Here is a 22,012-nt window from a genome sequence, read left to right as displayed (position 1 = left end):
TGCAACTGTACAGGGTACTGGTGAGGCCACACCTGGAGGATTGTGAGCAGATCTGGTCTCTTACTTGAGGAAGGATATACTGACTTTGGAGGTCAGAGGAGGTTCAGTAGGTTGATTCCAGAAATGAAGGAGTTAGACTATGAGGAGAGATTGAGTCACGTGGGACTGTACTCACTGGAATTCAGAAGAATGAAAGGAGATCTTATAGAAACAATTAAATTATGAAAGGGATAGATAAGATATAGGCAGGAAAGTTGTTTCCACTGGTAGGTAAGACTAGAACTACGAGACATAGCCTCAAGATTCAGGGGAGTAGATTTAGAATGGAGATGAGATTAGGGGTATTAGGAGTTAATGAGAAAAGGCAGGTAGGTGGAGATGAGTCCATGGCCAGATCAGCCATGAGCTTAATGAATGGCGGAGTAGGCTTGATGGGCCAGAAGGCCTACTCCTGCTCCTATTTCTTGTGTTCTTAGGAGAGGTGGACAAAGAACAGATAGTCTTATTCCTAAGGTAGGGGTTTCAAAGATATGAGGGCACAAGGGAAAATTCTCCAAAACTTGCCGTTGTGTTTGGAAGCTTGCATGCCTCAGTGACCGAGAGAGCTATGCTGGCTGGAGTCAGGGCTTTATGCTTTGGCTCTTGGTAGGGTCACCCATGCTAACCAGGTCAAAGGCTAGAGGCCAGACTAAGAGTGGTCCACCGATCCTCCAGGTTCTGGGGTTCAGCTCAGGGCCATCAACCCTGATTAGTAAAACAAAATTGTTACGGAAACAGCAATGAAGAATCCTTTTACATCTGCGTGTGACAGTATTCCTGTCTCCACCTGGGCCTTGCGTGCCTGACAGTAGCGAAGCTGAAAGGAAGCCACTGACACGGTGAAAGATGTCCTGAACATGGCCAGAGATGGAGGACCTTCATTACTGCCCTAAATGCCAGTGGTGTAATAGGTAAGATGAGCAGTATCCATGGAAAGCAGTATTGATTTATCAGGACCCTCTATTTGCAGACAGTGGTGTGAAAAATGTCAATGTGTATAGGAAAAGAGAAACAGAAGCACAATTCATATGCCCAGAATGCTCTGTGCAGGATTACTGGACCACATTCGATGTGAGTAAATGCACACTGTGGTCACTTTGGTACACCTGCTCACTGAATCAAATATCTAACCATGTGGCAGCAACTCAGTGCATAAAAGCATGAGGACATGGTCAAAGGTTCAGTTGCTGTTCACACCAAACATCAGAACGCAGAAGAAATGTAATCCAAGTCACTTTCACGGAGGAATGATTGTCGGTGCCAGATGAGATGGCTTGAGTGTCTCAGAGGTTGCTGATCTCCTGGGATTTTTACACAAAATAGTCTCCAGAGTTTACAGAGAATGTTGCAAAAAAACAAAAAAGCAACTAGTGAGCAGTAGTTTTGCAGGAAAAATCAGAGAGATCAGAGGAGAATGGCTGGAGTCAAGCTGATAGTGACTCAAATAACCATGCACTACAGCAGTGGTGTGTCAATGCGTTGAACCCTTAAGTGGATGGGCTACACCAGCAGCAGAACACCATGAACACATGGTCAGTGGCCACTTTATTAGATACAGGAGGTACATAATAAAGTGGCCATTGAGTGTAGAAGATCACAAAGTGAACCATAGGGATAACGGAAAAAGAATGACAGCGAAGCTGTACAATTGCAGACACCAGGTTTAAGGAGAGGTAGTGAGGATGAAAGAAATATTTCCCGACCTCAGAGCCTTGGTGGAGAAACTCCACGCAGAACAATTTCTAGAGGTAATCAGCATTACTCTTTTCTAGCACTGAAAGAATTAGATGGCTTCAGTGATAGGTCACTGGTTGGGAATTTCACATGGTCCTGCTTGTTTTGAGAAAGACTTTCTTCCCTCCCAAGTGATTTACCAAGGATGTGGTTTTAATAAACTAGCAAAAGACTGTACACATGCTGAGAGTGCTGTCACACTCACAGTCATAATCTAATGTTAGAAAGAGTGGGTGTCAACGTCTGCTTCTCAGAACTCTCCTTAAAAAGTTATTCAGTAAATCCACCAGCCGTATAGAATAACAGACTAGTTTGCTCTATTTGGTGTAATGACAGCACAACAATAGTTTTAAGAGCAAATGGTTCTGATGTGTTACATATGTACCAATGAACAACCATTCATTCTGCACGTATCCATCTTGGCTTTTTAATATGATCAAGAACATACTATGTCCTCATTTATTCTCATGGGGGAAAATACAAGTTCAAAGTAATGCTGAAATTACACACAGTCCACTAATGATCACTTAAATACGTTTTGGCAAAGGCTTAGTCCTCACAATAAGGACGATGACTTTTCATTCAACCCCTTTGTTTTTCTGCATTTACTGAGTGATTTGGCAGTTACTAGTTCAGCTACTTGGATATCATTCTGATAGTGGAGTGAATCAGGTCAGGGAGATGAGGTCAAGAATCTCTTTCCCATGTCTGGTCTCTGGGTTAGCATCTGGGGGTCAGGAGCAAGGTTCTAGGAAGCTTGGATTAGCACTAAAAATAGTTCACAATATGGAATAACAGAAAGAAACAAACATTTGCAATTCAAGTTTCAAAGAAAGTATAAAAAAATCAATAGAGTCAGAGAATACAACAGCATAGAAACAGGCCATTTGGCCCATCTAGTCCATACTGAACTATTAATCTGCCTTGTCCATCAATATGGATATGTACAGATCAAATAATTTGGGGAATACAGTTCACCCCCACCTTATTTGTCATGGGTATGAACCCCCTCATATCAGCAGCAGCAGACGTAACCCAAGGCCCAGTGTTGCAGCTTGGCATCTGACAACCTGCAATATGGGGCTTCATGGATGACACAGTAACTCATGTCCAAGCAAATTGGGTATCGGAAACTCTGGACAACGTAAAGTCCTGTGCTCGGATGATCTCCAAGGCCAAGAAGTCTTGATGCATGGTGATCAAAATGGGCAAGGTTACAAGCAAGTTCAGTCTTCAAGTACAGGGAGAAGTCATTCCAGTTGTAGAGGACAAGCCAGTAAAGTGTGTTGGAATGTGGTTTAATGCAGCACTGATGGACAGCGCAAACATCAACGGCACTGTAAAGCAGACTGAAGAGTGGCTAAAGAAGATCGATAAAACCCAGACTCTCTGGTAATTTTAAGACATTGCTTTACCAACAAGGTCTTCTACCAAGGCTACTCTGGCTTTTCATGGTGTACGAGTTCCCCATGATCATTGGGGAAGGCATTGAGAGGGAGGTCAACAACCACTGTAGAGATCCCCTCAAGTTTTCCATCAGTGGGGCTCTACATAAGGTCAGGCTAGCTATAGCTTCCTTTGTCATTGGTAGTGAAGGAGTTCAAGATGGCATAGTGTAGAGCTGTGTTAACACTCTGATGACAAACTAATAAACTAAGCGGGAGACATAACAAGACTGGGTTGAAAGTGGGCTGCCAACTTGGCCATAGACCAGGCAGTGTGCTCCCTGCAATTGTGAGACATCATTAGCAACCCATACCTGGGACGGCAAGGCCTTGGCTCTGCATACTTCCAATGGTGGGGAAGTGCAAGTGCAAGGGATAGGCATGACATGGTCCAGGTGGAGGAATGGAACCGCAGGGATGAAAGGTGGGTATTGAAGGCAGTAGAGTTGGGGTCACAAGACACCTGAACGAAATGGGATCTTCCCAAGTGCAAGATGACTTGGGTAGAGCTTTGGAGACTATGGGCCTTCCACATTTCTTTCCTCCTGTGGTCCATGTACATCACTTTCCCTACTCCATCACAGCTGCACACATGGGGACTGAGAGGGGACCTGAACTGCAAGCTTTGTGGTCACTGGCACACGTACTGTCAGGATGCATAACAGCTTTATCACAAGGATGGTATAGGTGGTGCCACAAGGTCCTGCTGTCCCTTGCTGACTAATTGGAGCAACAGAGGTGTAAAAAGAGACCAACTGGCAAAGGCGAAGAGGGAAGTCACCTTCATGAAGGGGAGGGCCACACCAGTCATTTCGAAGAGGCTTAAATCCAATTTGCTGCAAACTGCCAAATGCTGGGAGAAGAGGGTCAATGTGGGGAGGAAGCTGCAGTTCCTGGAGGTGGTTTAAACCACACTTCGACCAGACATCGTACTGTGGGCCAACAAAGACAAGAAAATCATCCTGGTGGAGCTCACAGCTCGACGGGAGAAAGGATGCAAGGAGGCTCACAAGAGGAAGGCCCTGAAGTACCAGTCCTTAGTCCAGGAGTGCAGGGACAAAGGATGGCAGATGTGGCTAGTCCCTGTGGAGATTGGTTGTGGAGGGTTGCTAGCAAGATCGGCATGGAGGTTACTGTCTACACTGGACCTTGATGAAAAGGGCAAGAACTAAGCCACTCGCAGGATGGGGGAGGAAGCAGAGAGAGCCTCTCGCTGGATATGGAGCGGGCAAGAGGAGCTGAGCTGGAAATCAGGAGCAAGTGGGCAGTGACTGCTGACCTGCTGTCTGGAGAGTGTGGTGGTCAAGGGTCTAAACTCTCTTTGAAGGTTGACAACATCTGTTCCTGGCCAAAGGCTACAGTTACCTCATTAGGTATTGGCAGGGAGCTCAGCAAGGGATGACCTGCCGGAAGTAGTGGCACAGGAAATTTGACAATAACTTTCAAAAGGAAGTTGGATGGATCCTTGAAATAGAATTACCTTAAGTGGTACAGGGATTGCGGCTAACTGGATATCAGTTTCAATTAGCCAGTACAGATACAATGTTCTGAATTTCTTTCATCCTCGCAGCTGCAAACAAATCTTCTGAGCTCATGACTATCTACGTGTATTATAAATATAAATGAAATAGATACAAAGAAGGTTCTACTTTAAGATACAAAGATGTGAGCTCTGAGTATAACAGGTGTGATGGGCAAGCAGGTTTCAAACATTTCAGATGCAGATTAAGAAAATGAGTGAGAGACAGGCATTCCCTCATAGATAGATAATCCTTTCTATCTTAAATTGCCTTTTCACTCAGGGAGCTGTATACAGGACAGTGGTGCTTTGCATTTATTCTGAGGTAGTCCTTCAGCATACTGTGTTCCGTTCTGGTCATTATAAGAGAGATGTGAAAGCTTTAGAGACAGCACAGAGGAGATGTACCAGCCTGCTACCTGGGTTAGAGAGCACGTCTTATAAGGACAGGTTGAGTAAGCTATGACTTTTCTCTTCAGAGTGAAGGAAGGTAAGAGGTGACTTAATAGAGTTGTACAAGATGGAGAGAGGCATAGATAGATATCCAGAGACTTTTCACATGCAAGAGAAATCTGCTGATGCTGGAAATCAAAGCAATACGTACAAAATGTTGGAGGAACTCAGCAGGCCAGGCAGCATCCATGGAAAAGTGTCCCGAAGAAGGGGTTTGGCCCTAAACATTGACTGTTTACTCTTCCATAGATTCTGCTTGGCCTGCTGAGTTCCCCAGCATTTTGTGTGTAATCCAGAGATTTTTTCCTAGGGTGGGAATAGCTAATAACATGATTGGAGGAAAGTAGAGGGGAGTTGTCAGAGTTAAGTTTTTACACAAAGAGTTTTCCAAGTTCTTCTCCAATCCTGGCTCTAGGTCTCTTGTTGTCTGCAGCATGAAAAAACCATACATCTTAGGTCCATCAGTTTGTTGCTATCGATTCTTGCCATTCTTGCCATCAGGGAGATGCTTTAAATCCATCACTACCAGGACTAGATATGATCTCTGAAGCTTCTTTCCTGTAGCTATCCAGCTTCTCAACAAAACCCACTCAGGTATAATACTCTAACCGTCCCTGTACAACATCCATTAAATGGCCTTTCCTGCTGTCCTTGTTCTGCTGACAATTATTGAGCCTGTTCATATGCTCACATTTAAGTTTGATTATTGATATTTGCGCATGTGACTGCTTTGCTAATTATCAATTGCACATGGCTATTTTCCATACTCTTGTAAGTTGTTGGTCACTATTGTGTTGTCTGTTATAGTATAATCCTGTGTTTTATGCTTGGCACCAAACCAAAATCTATTGTGGTATAATTCACATACTGGCAATAAAGTGTTTTTGATTCTTTTCACCCACTTACCAAGTCTACGGATAGATCTCAGCAATCAGATTTCAAAAGATCTGATTAAGATTCCAGTCCAAGGACCTTTGTGTTTACAATTAATTGGCTTCTGGATCTCAATCATCAAGTTAGGCCAGACTTGATGATTATTAGGTGAGAAACTAAGAGAATTTTTAGTTTCTACAGTCTAATCTAAGAAAATAAGAGGGTGATCTAACATTTACTGCCTTCTTCTGTAAGTTGTTCCTTAAAACCCACTTCTGCCATCTGTCGTCTGTCTCTTTCTCACCTTATGCCTCATCAATTTTTGTTCAGTGACTGCCCCATAATACTCTATGGGGAGTATTTTGAATGCTTGTGCAATGCCAAAGATATTATAGAAATGGCAATATTGAGTAGCAAAGAGTTCAGTGTAAACGTTACCCAATAAAATCAACACAAGATCAACAACGGTTACTGACATGGACAGAGATGTTCTTCCTACCTGTGGTGATGCAGACATAGTATAGGATCAGGCAGAAGATTTTAAAGAAATATACTTACTCATTTCCATGTACTCTGGAGTCAGTCCAGAAAATGGCTCGAGGTTATAGTCTGATTCATATTGGCGAGGGACCTTGCAGTTGCTTTCTGCCTCCAATTTGGCCTCTCTTTTTGCCTTTATGTATCGAATCAGCTTCTTCAGTTTTCTGAAACAGAGCACACATGGTAAGTTTGCAAGCACACTTGAAATGCAGCTAGAACAGGCTAGTTGTGCCAATCATGCCTAGATGTCATAGTGGAAGTAATACACCACTTCACGTGAGATTAGTTGGGAATATCATTAAGCTGGAAAGAGCACGAAGAAGAGTTACGAGAATTTTGCCAGGACTTGAGGGGCTGAGTTATAGGGAGAGGTTGGACAGACTTCTAATTTATTCAAAGTTCAAATTAAATCTATTGTCAAAATACATATATGTCATCATATACTATCCTGAAATTAATTTTCTTTGGGGCATAATGGAATAATAATCATAATAGCATTAATGAAAGATTGCATTCAACCAGTGTGCAAAAGGTAACAAACTGTGCAAATACAAAAAGAAAGGAATGAAATAATAAGACCACAAGATATAGGAGCAGAAGTAGGCCATTTGGCTCATCACATCTGCTCTGCCATTCAATCATGGGCTGATCCAATTCTTCCAGTCATCCCCACTCCCCTGCCTTTCCCCCATACCCTTTGATGCCCTGGCTAATCAAGAACCTATCTATCTCTGCCTTAAATGCACCCAGTGACTTGGCCTCCACAGCCGCTTGTAGCATCAAATTCCACAGATTTGCCACCCCCTGACTGAAGTAATTTCTCTGTATCTCTGTTCCAAATGGACGTCCTTCAATTCTGAAGTCGTGCTCTCTTGTCCTAGACTCCCCTACCATGGGAAATAACTTTGCCATATCTAATCTGTTCAGGCCTTTTAACATTCGGAATGTTTCCATGAGATTACCCCTTCTGAACTCCAGGGAATACAGCCCAAGAACTGCCTACGTTCCTCATATAGTAACCCTTTCATTCCTGGAATTATTCTTGTGAATCTTCTCTGAACCCTTTCCAAAGTCAGTATATCCTTTGTAAAATAAGTAGCCCAAAACTGCACACATTAAGTGTGGTCTCATGAGTGCCTTATAGAGCCTCAACATCACATCCCTGCTCTGATATTCTATATCTCTAGAAATGAATGCTAACATTGCATTTGCCTTCTTCACCACCGACTCAACCTGGAGGTTAACCTTTAGGGTATCCTGCACAAGGACTCCCAAGTCCCTTTGCACCTCTGCATTTTGAATTCTCTCCCCATCTAAATAATAGTCTGCCCGTTTATTTCTTCCACCACACACTTTGCAACATTGTATTTCATTTGCTACTTCTTTGCCCATTCCCCTAAACTATCCAAGTCTCTCTGCAGGCTCTCTGTTTCCTCAACAACACCCACTCCCCCACCTACCTTTGTATCATTGGCAAATTTAGCCACAAATCCATCAATCCCATAGTCCAAATCATTGACATGCATCGTAAAAAACAGTGGTCCCAATGTCGTAAAACATTAACCAATCAATAAATAAATAAATAGATACATAGATAGACAGATAAATAAATATTGAGAACATGAGGTGTAGAGTCCTTGAAAGAGAGCCCATTGGTTGTGTGGTTGTGGAATCGGTTCAGTGTTGGAGTAAGTAAAGTTACCACTCTGATTCAAGAGCCTGATGGTTGAGGGGTAATAACCCTTTCTAAATCTGGTGGTATGGGTCTTGGTAGTGTGATTCCCTGGAGCATGTTGGATTGACGGATAGCATTGTAGGAACATATAAAATCATTGGAGTGGGGGGGGGGGGGTTAAATCATAATTGGGACAAATCCACAGTCTTTTTGCAAATGGTGGGGGAATCAAAGACTAAAGTGCATGGATTTGGGTTGGGAGTGGGAAGATTTGGAGAGGATGTGAGGGCAAATTTCTTTATGCAATGAGTAATCCATATATGGATTCAGCTGCCAGAAGAGGTAGTTGAGGTGGTTAAAGGTCATTTGGACAAGTAAATGGTGGAAAAGGTTTACAGGGTTATTGTTCAAACATAGGTGAATGGGACTAGGTTATGTGGGCGTTTTGTTTGGCATGGTTGAGTTGGGCTGAAGGGCTTGTTTCTATGCTGTATTTATCTATGACTCTATGACCATCCCTAGGCCAGTGCAGAATACATTACAGATCATCCATACTGCAGTCACACGCAAAATAGATATGGCAGGATTAGGTTTTGTATCCTGAGGTTACTAATGAACCAGATTCTAAGATTCGAAGTACATTTATTATTAAATTATGTATTCCGTATTCAACCCTGAGATTCGTATTCCCACAAACAGCCACAAAATAAAGAAAGAAAAACCATGGAACCTGTTTAAAGGAAATCTTCAACTCCCAATGCACAAAATAAGAACAAATTGCACAATGATCTTGAAGACTCATTGGGGACCCAAGTCAACCCAACCACAAACTGTTCCAGCTACGACCGTCCGGGAAACGGTACCGCAGCATAAAAACCAGGAACAACAGGCTCCATAACAGCTTCTTCCACCAGGCCATCAGACTGATTAATTCATGCTGACACAACTGTATTTCTATGCTATATTGACTGTCCTGTTGTATGTACTACATTATTTATTACAAATTACTATAAATTCCACATTGCACATTTTGACAGAGACATAACATAAAGAGTTTTACTCCTCACGTATATGACCGATTTAAGTAATAAAGTCAATTCAATTCCATTCCCAAACAAAAAGAGTGAAAAACACAGAACATAAAACATCAAACCACAATTCATCTGATTAGTCCAGGTGTATTCAGTTCTGTTCTTTTTGTCCAAAACATCAGCTTCTGGTCTTTTGCCAACAACTAATATTTTTGGATGCAATTTCATGATCTACCAGAACGGGATTTTAACAAAGGAAAGCAAGTTAGCACTACACTGATTTGTCTGGTTGGTCACAGTTAAGCTGAACCCTGCTGCCAGCAGAATGACACAGTAATGATTTTCTACCTTGATGTTAACATTTAGTGAAATGCAAGTCAACAAACTGGTAAGACTGTACAGAGGTCTATTCAGGAGTCTGATAACAGTGGATAAGAAGCTGCCCTTGGGCTTGGCGATACATGCTTTCAGACTTTTGTATCTTCTGGGAGAGGAGAGAACGTCTGGGGTGGTTGGGCTCTGTGATTATGTTGTCTGCTTGAGTGAGACAGAGTCCATAAAGAGGAGGGTTATTCTCTCCAATAAGTGACAAATCAATACATAAAGCAAAACTTTAGCACAATGTCTCACCAGGAATAAACCTAAAGTTCAGGAGGTATGACTTGTGACTCAGAACGTCTTTGTTAGCAAGCAGATGAAGTTTCCAAGAGAATTATGAAAATTAGCCCTGCCCCTCAAATAGGTTTGCTGGCTGGATTAGAGGGCATGTGCTATAAGAAGCTGGACAAACTTGGCTTGTTCCCTCTGGAGCGGCAAAGGCCTAGGGGTATCTGATAGAGATTTACGAGATTATGAGAGGCACATAGACAGAGAAGACAGGAAGTGTCTATTTTCCAGGGTTGAAAATCTAATACCAGGGGACATGCATTTAAAGTAAGAGAGGGCAAGTTCAAAGGAGATGTGAGGGGCAAGATTTTTACACAGTGGCAGGTGCCTGGAATGCACCTGGGGTGGTGGTAGAGGCTGACACCTTGGGGATTTTTAAGTGATAGGCACATGAATGTGAGGAAAATGGAAGATATGGACATTGTGTAAATAAATAATTAATTCAGTTGGCCATTTGATTACTAATTTAATTGGTTTGGCATGACACCTGAATGGATAGTGAACCAATGAACACATCAGTACCTTTTCCCTCTCTTTTAGTTTTATTTATTTAATATATCTACTTATTGTAATTTATAGTTTTTATTACCATATATTGGTAATAAAAACAACAAAACAAATTTCATGACATATGCCAGTGATATTAAACCTGATTTTGATCTTGATTCTATTCCTGTGCAGTACTGACCTATGTTCTAAATGATTGCATCCAAAGTACTGGAAGGAGAGTGACCTTTGTCGGGCTGCGGAATGGGAGAATGGGGAAATTTGATGTTGTATCAGTCATTTTCTGGAATATATAAAAATGTAAATTTGCGACATTTACAGTACAGATTCTAATAAACTGTAAAAAATGAACTGATTAAGGGAACCGTTTGGGAAACAGAAAGCAATGAAAGTACGTTCTGGACAGTTTAATCGACTGGAACCAAGCCAAACCAGCTGCAACCTTCAGTCTCAAATTACTGAATGTTCAAACAATCATCATAACAAAAGATCTTCTTAAACCTGGATTGTGTGCATCTGAGAAACAATTTTCTCATTGCTCCTGTAAACTTGGCTTTCTGATTTATGTTGTTACAGAACATTTCCTGGTCAGAGAACCTGGATAATTTCCCTTTATCAACAATCTACATTAAAATATGTAAATAATATGGATGATTTACATGAGTTTAAATACCTTGTGACTCTTTGTCTTGTAAGATTTAGAGTGGCTCTGGAAGGCTCATTCACGTTCCCGTGTGAGAAACATGGGTTCACCTACTTTCCATAATGTTGGAAAAAGTGCAACAACTGAGGATACTGCAATATTTTGTCTTTCCAGTCCAAGCTACACAAGACTATGAAAGGAAGTGCCCCGAGGACCTTCACAATACATAGCCCTAACAGATGTGGAGGAGGAGCTAATTGCTTAACTATTTTACAGACCCCTCCCCTTCCCATTGCCCCCAAAGCAAAGTCACTCCAATTTCACAGATCTTGTCACATCCTTTATTTTATGATTATGGGACTGGTCAAAGACAGCAAATCCAGAAGTGGATGTAGAACAGTGAAATACAGTACAGCCCTTCAACCTGCAATATTGTGCCAACCTTGTAACCTATTCCAAGATCAATCTAACTCTTCCCTCCTACATAGCCTACAACCCTCCATTTTTCTTACATCCATGTGCCTATCCCCAAAAGTTTTTTTAAAATGCTCCAAATGTATTAACCCAAAACCTACCTCTGACAAGTCTCATAAGCTTTCCTCCACTCACCTTAAGGGACGTCCTCTGGTACAAGTTTGCTAAGCTGGGGGAGAAAGTGCTTTCTGTGTTTCTTATAATCTTATACACCTCTAATTCTCCTTTGCTCTGAAGAGAAAAGCCCAACTCACCCAACCTTTCCTCATTAGACATGCTCTCTAATCCAGGAATCCTGGTAAATCTCCTCTGTACCCTCTCTAAAGCTTCACTACTGTTCTTATAATCAGACGACCAAAACTAAACTCAATACTCCAACCAGAGATTTTTAGAACAGCAAAATTACCTCACAGCTGATGAACTCAATCCCCCAACTAAGGCCAATGCATCATACACTTTCTTAAACCACATTATCAAATTCCCATTCTCCAAATATAATTAGCTATTAAACCACATCACAGATCATAGGGCCAATTTAGTTAACAGCATTCACAGACATCACACCTGGTCAACAGTTCGGCAAAAGATACTGTGTAGGTTGGAAGCAGGCACCCCAGCACAATAAGCCATTATGCTGAAGCTCCTTGGCAGGACACAGGAGCTTCAAGCAGAGCTGCTTGCATGAGGCAAGTTTTCCCTTCCTTTGCAATATGAAGGATCATGGGGTTCACATCTATAGGTTGCTGCACAAGGTGATAGAGTGCTTAAGAAGGTGTATGGTGTGTTAGCCTTCTTTAGTCAGCAGACTGAATTCAAGAACCACATGGTAATTTTGCAGCTCTGTAAAAGCCAGGTTAGACCACACTTGGAGCATTTTGTTGAGTACTGGCCATCTCATTATAAGAAGGATGCGGAAGCTTTAGAGAGAGCGCAGGGAAGATTTTCCAGGATGCTGCCTGGACTAGAACGTGTCTTATGAGGGAATAAGGCTTTTCTCTTTGGAGTGGAAGCGGATGAGAGATGACTTGATCGAGGTGTACAAGACTAGAGACATAGAGAGAGTGGGCAGCCAGTGCTCTTTTCTCCAAGGTGGCAATAGCTAATATGAGAGGGCATAATTTTAAGATGATTGCAGGAAAGTATTGGGGGAATGTCAGAGGTAGTTTTTAAAAAAAATACAGAGAGTGGTAAGTGCGTGATTCTAGAGGCAGATTCATTAGGAACATTTAAAAGACTCTCAGATAGGCACATGGATGGACAATAGATGGAGGGCTACGTGGGAGGGAAAGGTTAGAATGATCCTGTAGCAGGTTAAAAGGTCGGCATAACATCTTTTGGGCCAAAGAACCTACTGTACTGTTGTATATTGTATGTTCCTAGCAATACTACACTAGTCCCTATCCTCATCCTGCTTAGAAGGAAGAGAAGCTTTTGCCCTCACTGCCTCAAATCGAGTGTTCTACAGTGTACATCCCTTTCCGCTTATCACCTCTCCAGCCGAAATTCTGGAGCTTGTGTTGCAGGGGTGGGAACAGTGCCTTTTCAGTGGCCAAGTGAAAAAAGAGAGGCAAGAGTTTGAAATGCAGGTAATAGGCTGGAGACTGCAGTTCCAATCTGTGAGGCTTGCCTAATATTTTCGAGGCCACTCTCAGCTGTCCTTGTACTCTTACCTCTGTGAGGACAGTGGTTTCTGAGGTCCTGTACTTTTCCCTCTCTCCTGTGCTGCAGAATATCTTGCCTGGGTGACTGCCATGTGGAGTAGGTTTAGACTTTCTTTGATAGCTTCCAAAGATTGCCAGGAATAACACAACAAAAGATGCATTCAGCGGTCTGTTTAGCGAGATGATACTGTATATTGCTTTTTTGTGTCTAGATGAGGATGTGGACCAAATGAATAATAACTCGGGCTATTTTGTCAAATTTGTAATCCTTATTTGTTTGAAAATGTACATGTTTAACCGTAAGTGTTGATAACATCACAGGAAACAACTGCAAGAGGTCACTGTTCTTGGCAATGGAAGGGAATCAAAATAACACGCTGAGGGAGACAAGATGCTTCAGGCGATATGGTTCATCTTTTTTAATCAGCTGCCCTGCCCAGAGATACTCTATTATTCCTCTCCGTTGCTTCCTCCAGGAAAAGGCAGAGGAGCTTCTGGGGACAAAGAATGTTCACCTGCCCAGTAGAACAAGACAAAAGTTAGCAAACAGCTCTTTGTTCTCTATCAGTGAGAGAAATGCCTGCACTGATTTGAATGGCATAGGTTATAGTCAGAGGGGACATTCCTAGTCAGTGATGCTTGAAGTCTCATTCTGGTATCCCAGCATTAAGTGTGGTTTCACCTGCTTTCTAAAAATCCAGAAAAACTGAAGACACCAGTCATGGTATCACTCAGATATGAGTTATAATGTCCACCTTGTTTGTGCTGGAGCTCAAAGCTTTAGTATCCAGGTCATGATGCATCTCTGTACTTCTCCATAAGGTACAGGAGCAGAATTAGGCCATTCAGCTCATCTAGTCTGCTGCAGCATTTATCATGGCTTATTTATTATCCCTCTCAACCCCAATTCCCCTGTAACCTTAGATGCCCTGGCCAATCAAGAAACTATCAACGTCACAACAACAAGACATTTGTTTACATTTATGTGGCACGGTAACAGTGCTCATAATGCTATTACAGCTGCAGAGATCCGGGTTCCATTCGCCATTGTCTGCAAGGAGTTTGTATGTTCTCCCCAGGACCACAGGGGCTCTGGATTCTTCTGCTTCCTCCCACAAACCAATGGCATGAAGGTTAGTGGGTTCATTTGTCACAGGTGTAATTTGGCAGCGCAGACTCATTGGAGGGAGGGCCTTTTACTGTGGTGTACCTCTAAAATAAAATATAATATTCTAAAATCATCTGCTCTCATGCATACCCAGATCCTCTGAGCTAAACAGAGGGATTAAGGGTGATCACAAATACTGCTCTAGCTTTCACGTCCACATCCTTTGACTGAAGAAAAAATTACCAAAGACTCCATGCCAATTTTTTGAAATACAAAACAAAATTATAATATTCTCTGGTGAAAATCTGAAGACTGAAATGCACACCACAGAAATACTGAAGCCTTATTGAGTTAGAAGTGTGTCAAGGGTGAATAGAAAGCCAATTACACAGCATATGGCAGCATATGGTCACATTGACCTCAAAGGAACCAAATAATCAGTTGATCCATGATGTTGGAGAACTAGCTTGTTATTTCACAAAGAGTACAAGAGCTTTTGAGTGACATTATTATTCTTTCTATGAGGGGAACAGCTATGGTAAATGTGAGCAGGTAATTCTCCTTTTATCAGCAAGAGGATCTGAGCAGAGTTAGAGGCTTACTCACTACAGCACAGAAGGAGACTCTTTCTCCCATCTATTCCATGCCAAACTATTATTCTGCCTAGTTCCATCGAACTGCACCTGGACCATTGCCCTGCATACCTCTCCCTTCCACATACTTATCCAAATTTCTCTTAAAAGTTGCAACCAAACCTGCATCCACCACTTCTGTTGGCAGCTTTTTCCGCAAAGAATTTCAGGATGTGCATTGCATACATTTCTCTGACATTAAATGTACCTATTGAAACATTTAATGTACCTATTGAAACAGGGACCACCGTCTGAGTGAAGAAGCTTCTCCTTAAGATTCTCATTAAAGATTTCACCTTTCACCCTTAACCTATGACCTCTGGCTCTAGTCTCACCTGACCTCAGTGGGAAAAGCCTGTTTACATTTACCCTACTTATCCCCCTCATAATTCTCCTCTGCTCCAGGGAATAGCCCTAACCTATACAACCTTTCCCTTTCACTCAGGTCATCAAATTCCAGCAAGATCCTTGTAAATTTTCTCTGTACTCCTCCAATCTTATTGATATCTTAGGGCGCCATTGCAATGTAGCAGCTAGCGCGATGTTATTAGAGCTTGGGACCTTCTGGAGATCAGAGTTCAACCCTGGTGGCCTCTGTAAGGAGTCTGAACGTCCTCCCTGTGGAACGCATGGGTTTCCAGTTCTCCTTGCAGGGAACCATGTACTCTGGTTCCCTCCCGCAGCCCGAAGATGTACCAGTTCATAGGTTAATTGGTTATTGTAAATTGTTCGTGATTACATTAGCGTTAATCAGGGGGATGTCGTGGGTTGCTGAGCAGGACAGCTTGAAGGACCAGAAAGGCCAATTCTGTGCTGTATCTCTAAATAAATCTTTCTGGAAGATAGTTAACCAGAACTTCACACAATACTCCATATTTGGCCTCACCAACATCTTAAACGATTTGAACATAACATCCCAACTCCAGTACATATTACTTTGATTTACGAAGGATAATGTGCCAAAAGCTTTATGACCCTATCTAACTGTGACGCCACTTCCAAGGAATTATGGATCTGTATTCCCAGATCCCTTTGTTCTACTGCACTCCTCAAGACCTTTCCCACAGATTTCAAGGAATAGGACTGTTCAAGTACTTACTAATGCTCATTTACCAGTCAACACTGAACGCCAGAGAATCAACTGGCACTGTCTTTTGATGGAAAGCCTAAATGTCATTGGAGGAAAATGAGCTTCAAGCAATTTATTTGCAATTTTAAGTGGTCCGTCAACATGCCAAGATACAGTTAGATACTTACGGAATGCCTATTTCAAACAGGTTGTTCTGTATTAACTGCTTTCCCAGCATGATGATGCTCAGTTGAATGCACAGCTCCATTAGGCAGCCTCCTGGAGCACACTGATCAAAATGAAAAACAAAAGTTATTGGTCTTAAACCAGATGGCAAATGTTCGAGCTAAATTTTCATTTAAATATGAGAAGGCCCAAGAAATTACACTACCTCTTCCATGCGCATGCTGCGAAAGATATTTATATATTTTCCAGGTCGACCTGTGAACCTGGAAGCAAATGATAGTAAGTATAGCTTCACTTAGGCAGAGCATCAAATACTATTCAGACTGAAGAAGTTATGGCCAAATTAGGCTGAATAGCCCTTGTTATTGTGAAGCAATCGCTCAGTTTCAAGTCACACTTCCCCAATTTGTTCAATTTCTTAAAAAACATAAAAAAAATTCACATTGTCACATAGTTGTCACATAGCCATGTTCAGAAGAAAGGCCCTTTGGGTTCACATTATCACTCACCAATCCTACTTTTTTGTTATTTGATTTTCACTTGTGTGATAAAAACAATGCTGGAATTTGTGGTCCAATCCTATCTGTCATGCAAGGACATTCTTAAATTGTTGGAGTTACTTGGTTAAAATGCTCTCCACATCATTAGGGAGGGAGTCCCAGGATTCACAGCCCAAGCTAATGGAAGGTAGCAATATATTTGCAAGTTGGAGAGAATTGAAAGGAAACTTGCAGTCCAATAGTTCTGGCTCCTCTCCATTCCTTTTCAATCTGGTAGAACCGTTTCAGCCTGAAATAATGACCGTTTACTTCCCTCCCTGGATGTTGCTTGAGCTGCTGATTTCCTCCGGCATTTTGTGCATGTGTTCTTCTGGATTTCCAGCAGCTACAGAACCTTATGTTTATGTTTACTGTACATCTTGTCTTATGAAGAAAGTCTGGGTGTGCTCGGGCTTTTCTCTTTAGACTGAAGGAGGATGAGAGGTGACTTGACGGAGAACTACAAGATTATAAGTGGCATAGACAGAATGGACATCCAGCACCTTTTTCTCAATGGCCAATACCAGAGGACATCCTTCTAAAGTGTGTGGAGCAAAGTTCAGTGGAGATGTCAGAGATAGTTTGATTGCACACAGCGAGCGATAGGTGGTTGGAATGCACTGCTGGTGGTGATGGTAGAGGCAGTTACATCAGGAACATTTAAAAGATTAGACAAGCACATGGCTGTAAGAAAAATGGGTAACTCACCTGCCTTTGAAGAACGCAACGTAAAAGATTGGCGTGTAGGCATTCACAAACTTCAACAGAAAAGCCTTAAAAATTAATCTTTCCTCAAAACTTTTGTCTGTTTTTGGGATCTCTGTGGAAGGAACGAAACACAAGTATGATTATGAGTTAACAACCAAAAATTAAGTCTCCGATCCTGAAATACATCCCAGGATGCACTGGGACACACCATCAATGTAAGCTGGGGTCATCTGATGTTTTGGGTCTTTCAACATCAAGCACCCCCACCCAGATTACTCAGCAATGGTTGAATCCCTGCAGCGTTCATCCACAAGTCACGCTTCTTGATCCAAAGCCATCTGGAGGCCCTTTTCTTTGCAGCCCCTCCAATAACAAGCAGAGATAGGTTCTGCACAGCAAAACCTCTACACCCCAGATCTATAGGCTCACATCGTGCCCTGCTCCCCTGTCTCTGTCACTGGTCTACAAACTCCTGGTTTTGGCTTTCTTATGCTCAAATGCCTCCTTAATTCAATCTTACCAAGAAACTGTCAGTTTTACCATGACCACCTGCCTCAAGGTTTCTGACAGAATGACTATGTCAGGCCTCAGTGATGATGATGCGATGAAGTCAGGTAACTTCAACTGGTTGCCAAGATTGACTTTCAGTTGCCAGCCAGATGCCATGGTGAGCAAGTCTGCTAACATTATTAGACTAATGTACCATAATTACAATTAATGCAGTCTCTCATACAATTTATTACAACATACTCCTGACCAATCTCCCATCGTTAAACATCCATAAATTAATCCAAAACTATATCCTAATCCATAATATATCATTTTCCATCCACATGCCAATTCATACTGCCTCACCGATATTATCGTTTGCAATGCCCCTTTGTACTTCACTGCATTCTCCACCAAGGTCTCAATGCTTCTTCAGCTCTGGCCAGCACACAATTCCCTTTGGCTTCCTAAACTCAATGCCCTCTAACTCATTCCAAAAAAAAAAATGTCAGTGCCTATGTGCCTTCAAGATGTTTGCTTAAAAACTATCCTTTGACTAGGCTTTTGGAGGCCCTCTCCATTTGGGACATGCCCTCCTCCTGTTATAACTATTGGGGGAGGAAGCACAGCAACTTGAAGACCCACACTCAATGAATCAGGAACAGTTCCTTTCACTCCACCATCAGATTTCTGAATGGTCCATGAACACCACCTTGTTATTGCTTTATTTTGCATAATTTATTTTTGTAATTCATGATTTGTATTGTAATTTACTTTATTTTTGTAATTCTATGCACTGTATTGCTGCTGTAAAAGAAATTTCACATCAAATAACTGCTCACGCTTGACTGCAGGGCCCAACACAGGGGTAATCACATTGTCAAGTTTGCTGATGACATGACAGTGCTAGGATTCATCATCTTCAACGATGAGATGGCCTACAGAGAGGAGGTGGAAGAGCTTGAGTCCTGCTGCTAGGTAACTAACCTCTTCCTCAACATCAACAAGACAAAGGAGATACTTATCGACACCTTTGTCTAGGATTACACCCTTCTTTATATCAGTGGCACAGCAGTGGAAACTGGGAAGTTTCAAACCCCTGGGAGTGCACATAATTGCACAACATCTCATGGTCCCAAACGCATCCTACACAATCAAGAAAACTCACCCACATCTCTACTTCCTGAAGAGGCTGGACTACACACATTTATGCTCACAAGCTTTTACAGATGTGCAGTAGAGACCATCCCAACAAGCTGCATCACTGCCTGGTGTGTACAGTGCACTGTGGCTGACAGGAAGGCTCTACAACGAGTGGTCAAAACTACCCAATGCATCGCAGGCATCAGCCTACCCGCCATCAAGGACATATACACACAAAGTGCCAGAAAAAGGCCAGCAACATCTTGAAGGATCTGACCCACACTGCTATGGACTGATTGTCCCACTCCCATCAGGGAGGAGGCTATGTAGCATCCACACCAGGATCCTTAGACTGAAAAACAATTACTTTACCCAAGCAGTAAAGCTGATCAACTCTCCACCCACTTACCCATCCCACTATATTTATTGTGTTTTTTTAATATACACTGTATTGGAGCCGGAATAACAATTACTCCATTCTCCTTTACCGTGCACAGGGAATGACATGAAACAATTCTGAATCTTTAGTAAGTCTATGATAATCATTGGAACCTACTGAATATCTAAAGGCCTAGACAGAGATGATAAGGAGAGAATATTTCCAACTGTGGTGAAGTCTAGGACTGAAGAGCACAGCCTCAGAATAGAAGGACGTCCCTTTAGAACAGAGATAAGGAGTCATTTCTTTAGCCAGAGGGTGGTGAATCTATAGAATTAATTGTCACAGACAGCTGTGGAGGGCAAACTATTATGTATGTTTAAAGTGGGGGTTGATGGGTTCTGATTAGTAAGGAGAGAAGGAAGGAGAATGGGGTGAGAGTGACAAGCTGTATTGTGGTCAGCTGCAGATTTCTCTGGTATTCATGGACTCAGGCCTAGAGTATTTATTTTGTGTGGCTGTACTTTATTGATATCTTACATGTTTATGCTATCCTGTATGTGCAATATGTGCTTTGTGCTGTGTGTGACTGTTAGTACTGTATCTTGGACCTTGACCCCGGAGTAATGCTGTCCCATTTGTCTGTATTCATGGGCATTCATGTATGATTGAATGACAATTAAACTTGAATTGAGTTGAAATGAATTGAATTGAAATGGAATCCGCTGTGACAGAATGGCGGAGTAGACTTGATGGGCCAAATGGCCCAATTCTGCTCCTACGTCTTATAGTCTTATAATTAACCTGATTCTAATAGTCTGTCTGAATAGCCTCATGCAGCTTGGTGTCAAATTATCAAATGTCTTTGCTATTAGAAGGTATCTAGGAAATTTCACCATATTTAATAATGCTGTATCAATGGACATTGTGCACTTTTATGTAAGGAGCAGCTATGTGAATTGGTAACCCTTTCTGAACATCAACTACACATAGTCTCCTGCCATTAGGAAATGTATGCCAATTCAAAGACGCAGGGAGTACATGTCCTACTTTAAAGCAGCAATGGTATTTTTAAAAAATTGAAAACAATTTTTTCCTGACCTGGTGCCAAACATTTACAAGAACCAGCAACCAGAAAACTTTCCTTATCAAAGAATACCTAGACTTCGGATGCAAACTTGGCTGCAGGAAGATGATGAGGAGGAAAGCCAGGTACCTGCAGCAGGGCTGTGCCCAGAACAGCTGCCTTCAGAGGACAGGTCCGAGCAGGGGTTCCCATCATGGAGCCCTTGCTTAACACTATTGGTCCATAACATAAAAAAGTTGGCAATCCCTGGGCTGGAGTGTCTGAATCAAAATCAGAATCAGATTAATTATCACCAACAAATACAGTGAAAGTCATTGTTTTGCAGGAGTGGTGCAGCACAATGTGTAATAAAAATACTATAAATCAAAGTAGGAAATATTCTGAATATATAAAAATTAAATGAACTAAGCAATGTAAAAAGAGAGCAAAAATAGTGAGGTAGTGTTCATGGGTTCATTGTCTGTTCAGAGGTCTGATGGTGGACAGGCAGAAGCTCTTCCTAAAAATGTTGAGTCTCTCTCTTCAAGCTCTTGTACCTCATCAATGATCTCACACACACACACACACACACACGTTTTTAAAATACCAAATCATCGTAGGTTTAATTAGGGACAATTTTGAAATGACATTTTAGTACATTCAATGTAAATATTAAAGTGACAGGTACATTAGAATAACTTATTCAATAACAAGTCATTTATATCAAATGGATTGTTTGGAAATGAGGGAATGGGAAAGGAAATAGACTATGATCTCTGCGCTCCTGCCGTCTTTTGGCAAGAACTGGGTAATTTCAGCAAGTACTGACATAAAGTAACACTGTTGATTGCCTCCTTCAACTTGTAAGCACGCAGATACCTTCATAACCAGACTCCCACAGCTTCCCAACAGCCTAATGGGGGGGGGGGGGCAGGGGGCTGTGGCAAGAGGAATTGTAATTGCACCATGATCTTTGGGAATATCGGTGGGTCACTGCTCATGCAGTGCACATTGCTAGTAATAATGACATTCTCAACAGCTACAAAATGGTCCAAAGAAAGCAAGCAAATATTTAATCTGGGATATGCAATAAACCATGGTACAACATTCCTGAGATCACTAAGCTCTTTGTTGAGGAACTGAAGAGCAATTGATGGTGATTTATCCCAAAGTTCAAAAGTTCAAAATAAATTTATCATCAACGTTTCTTGCAGGCATTCACAGTGGAATAAGGAAATACAATAGAATAAATGAGAAACTACATACACAGAATAACAAGCAACCAATGCATTAAAGAAGACAAACAGTGCAAAGAAAATAAATAATTAAAACTGAGACTATGAGTTGGAGAGTCCTTGGAAGTGAGTCATGGCTTGTGGAATCAGTTCAGTGTTGTGGTGAATGAGATTGTCCACGATAGTGCAGGATAGTGA

General features: G+C 41.8%; 1 protein-coding gene across 1 annotated transcript in view; it reads right to left on the bottom strand.

The window, feature by feature from the left end:
• The window catches only part of ano1a (anoctamin 1, calcium activated chloride channel a), a 282,789-nt gene that overhangs the window by 35,600 nt on the left and 225,177 nt on the right, over positions 1–22,012 (bottom strand). Inside the window, exons 20-23 of the mRNA XM_059976065.1 lie at positions 17,503–17,614; positions 16,461–16,518; positions 16,258–16,358; positions 6,622–6,767 (exon numbers count right to left, since the gene is read on the bottom strand). Of these exons, the coding sequence (XP_059832048.1) occupies positions 6,622–6,767; positions 16,258–16,358; positions 16,461–16,518; positions 17,503–17,614 (417 nt within the window). The remainder of the gene's footprint in view (positions 1–6,621; positions 6,768–16,257; positions 16,359–16,460; positions 16,519–17,502; positions 17,615–22,012) is intronic.

Source organism: Hypanus sabinus, chromosome 7 (assembly GCF_030144855.1).
Source record: "Hypanus sabinus isolate sHypSab1 chromosome 7, sHypSab1.hap1, whole genome shotgun sequence".
Taxonomy (NCBI): Eukaryota; Metazoa; Chordata; class Chondrichthyes; order Myliobatiformes; family Dasyatidae; genus Hypanus; species Hypanus sabinus.
This window is presented reverse-complemented; position numbering and strand designations above follow the sequence as displayed.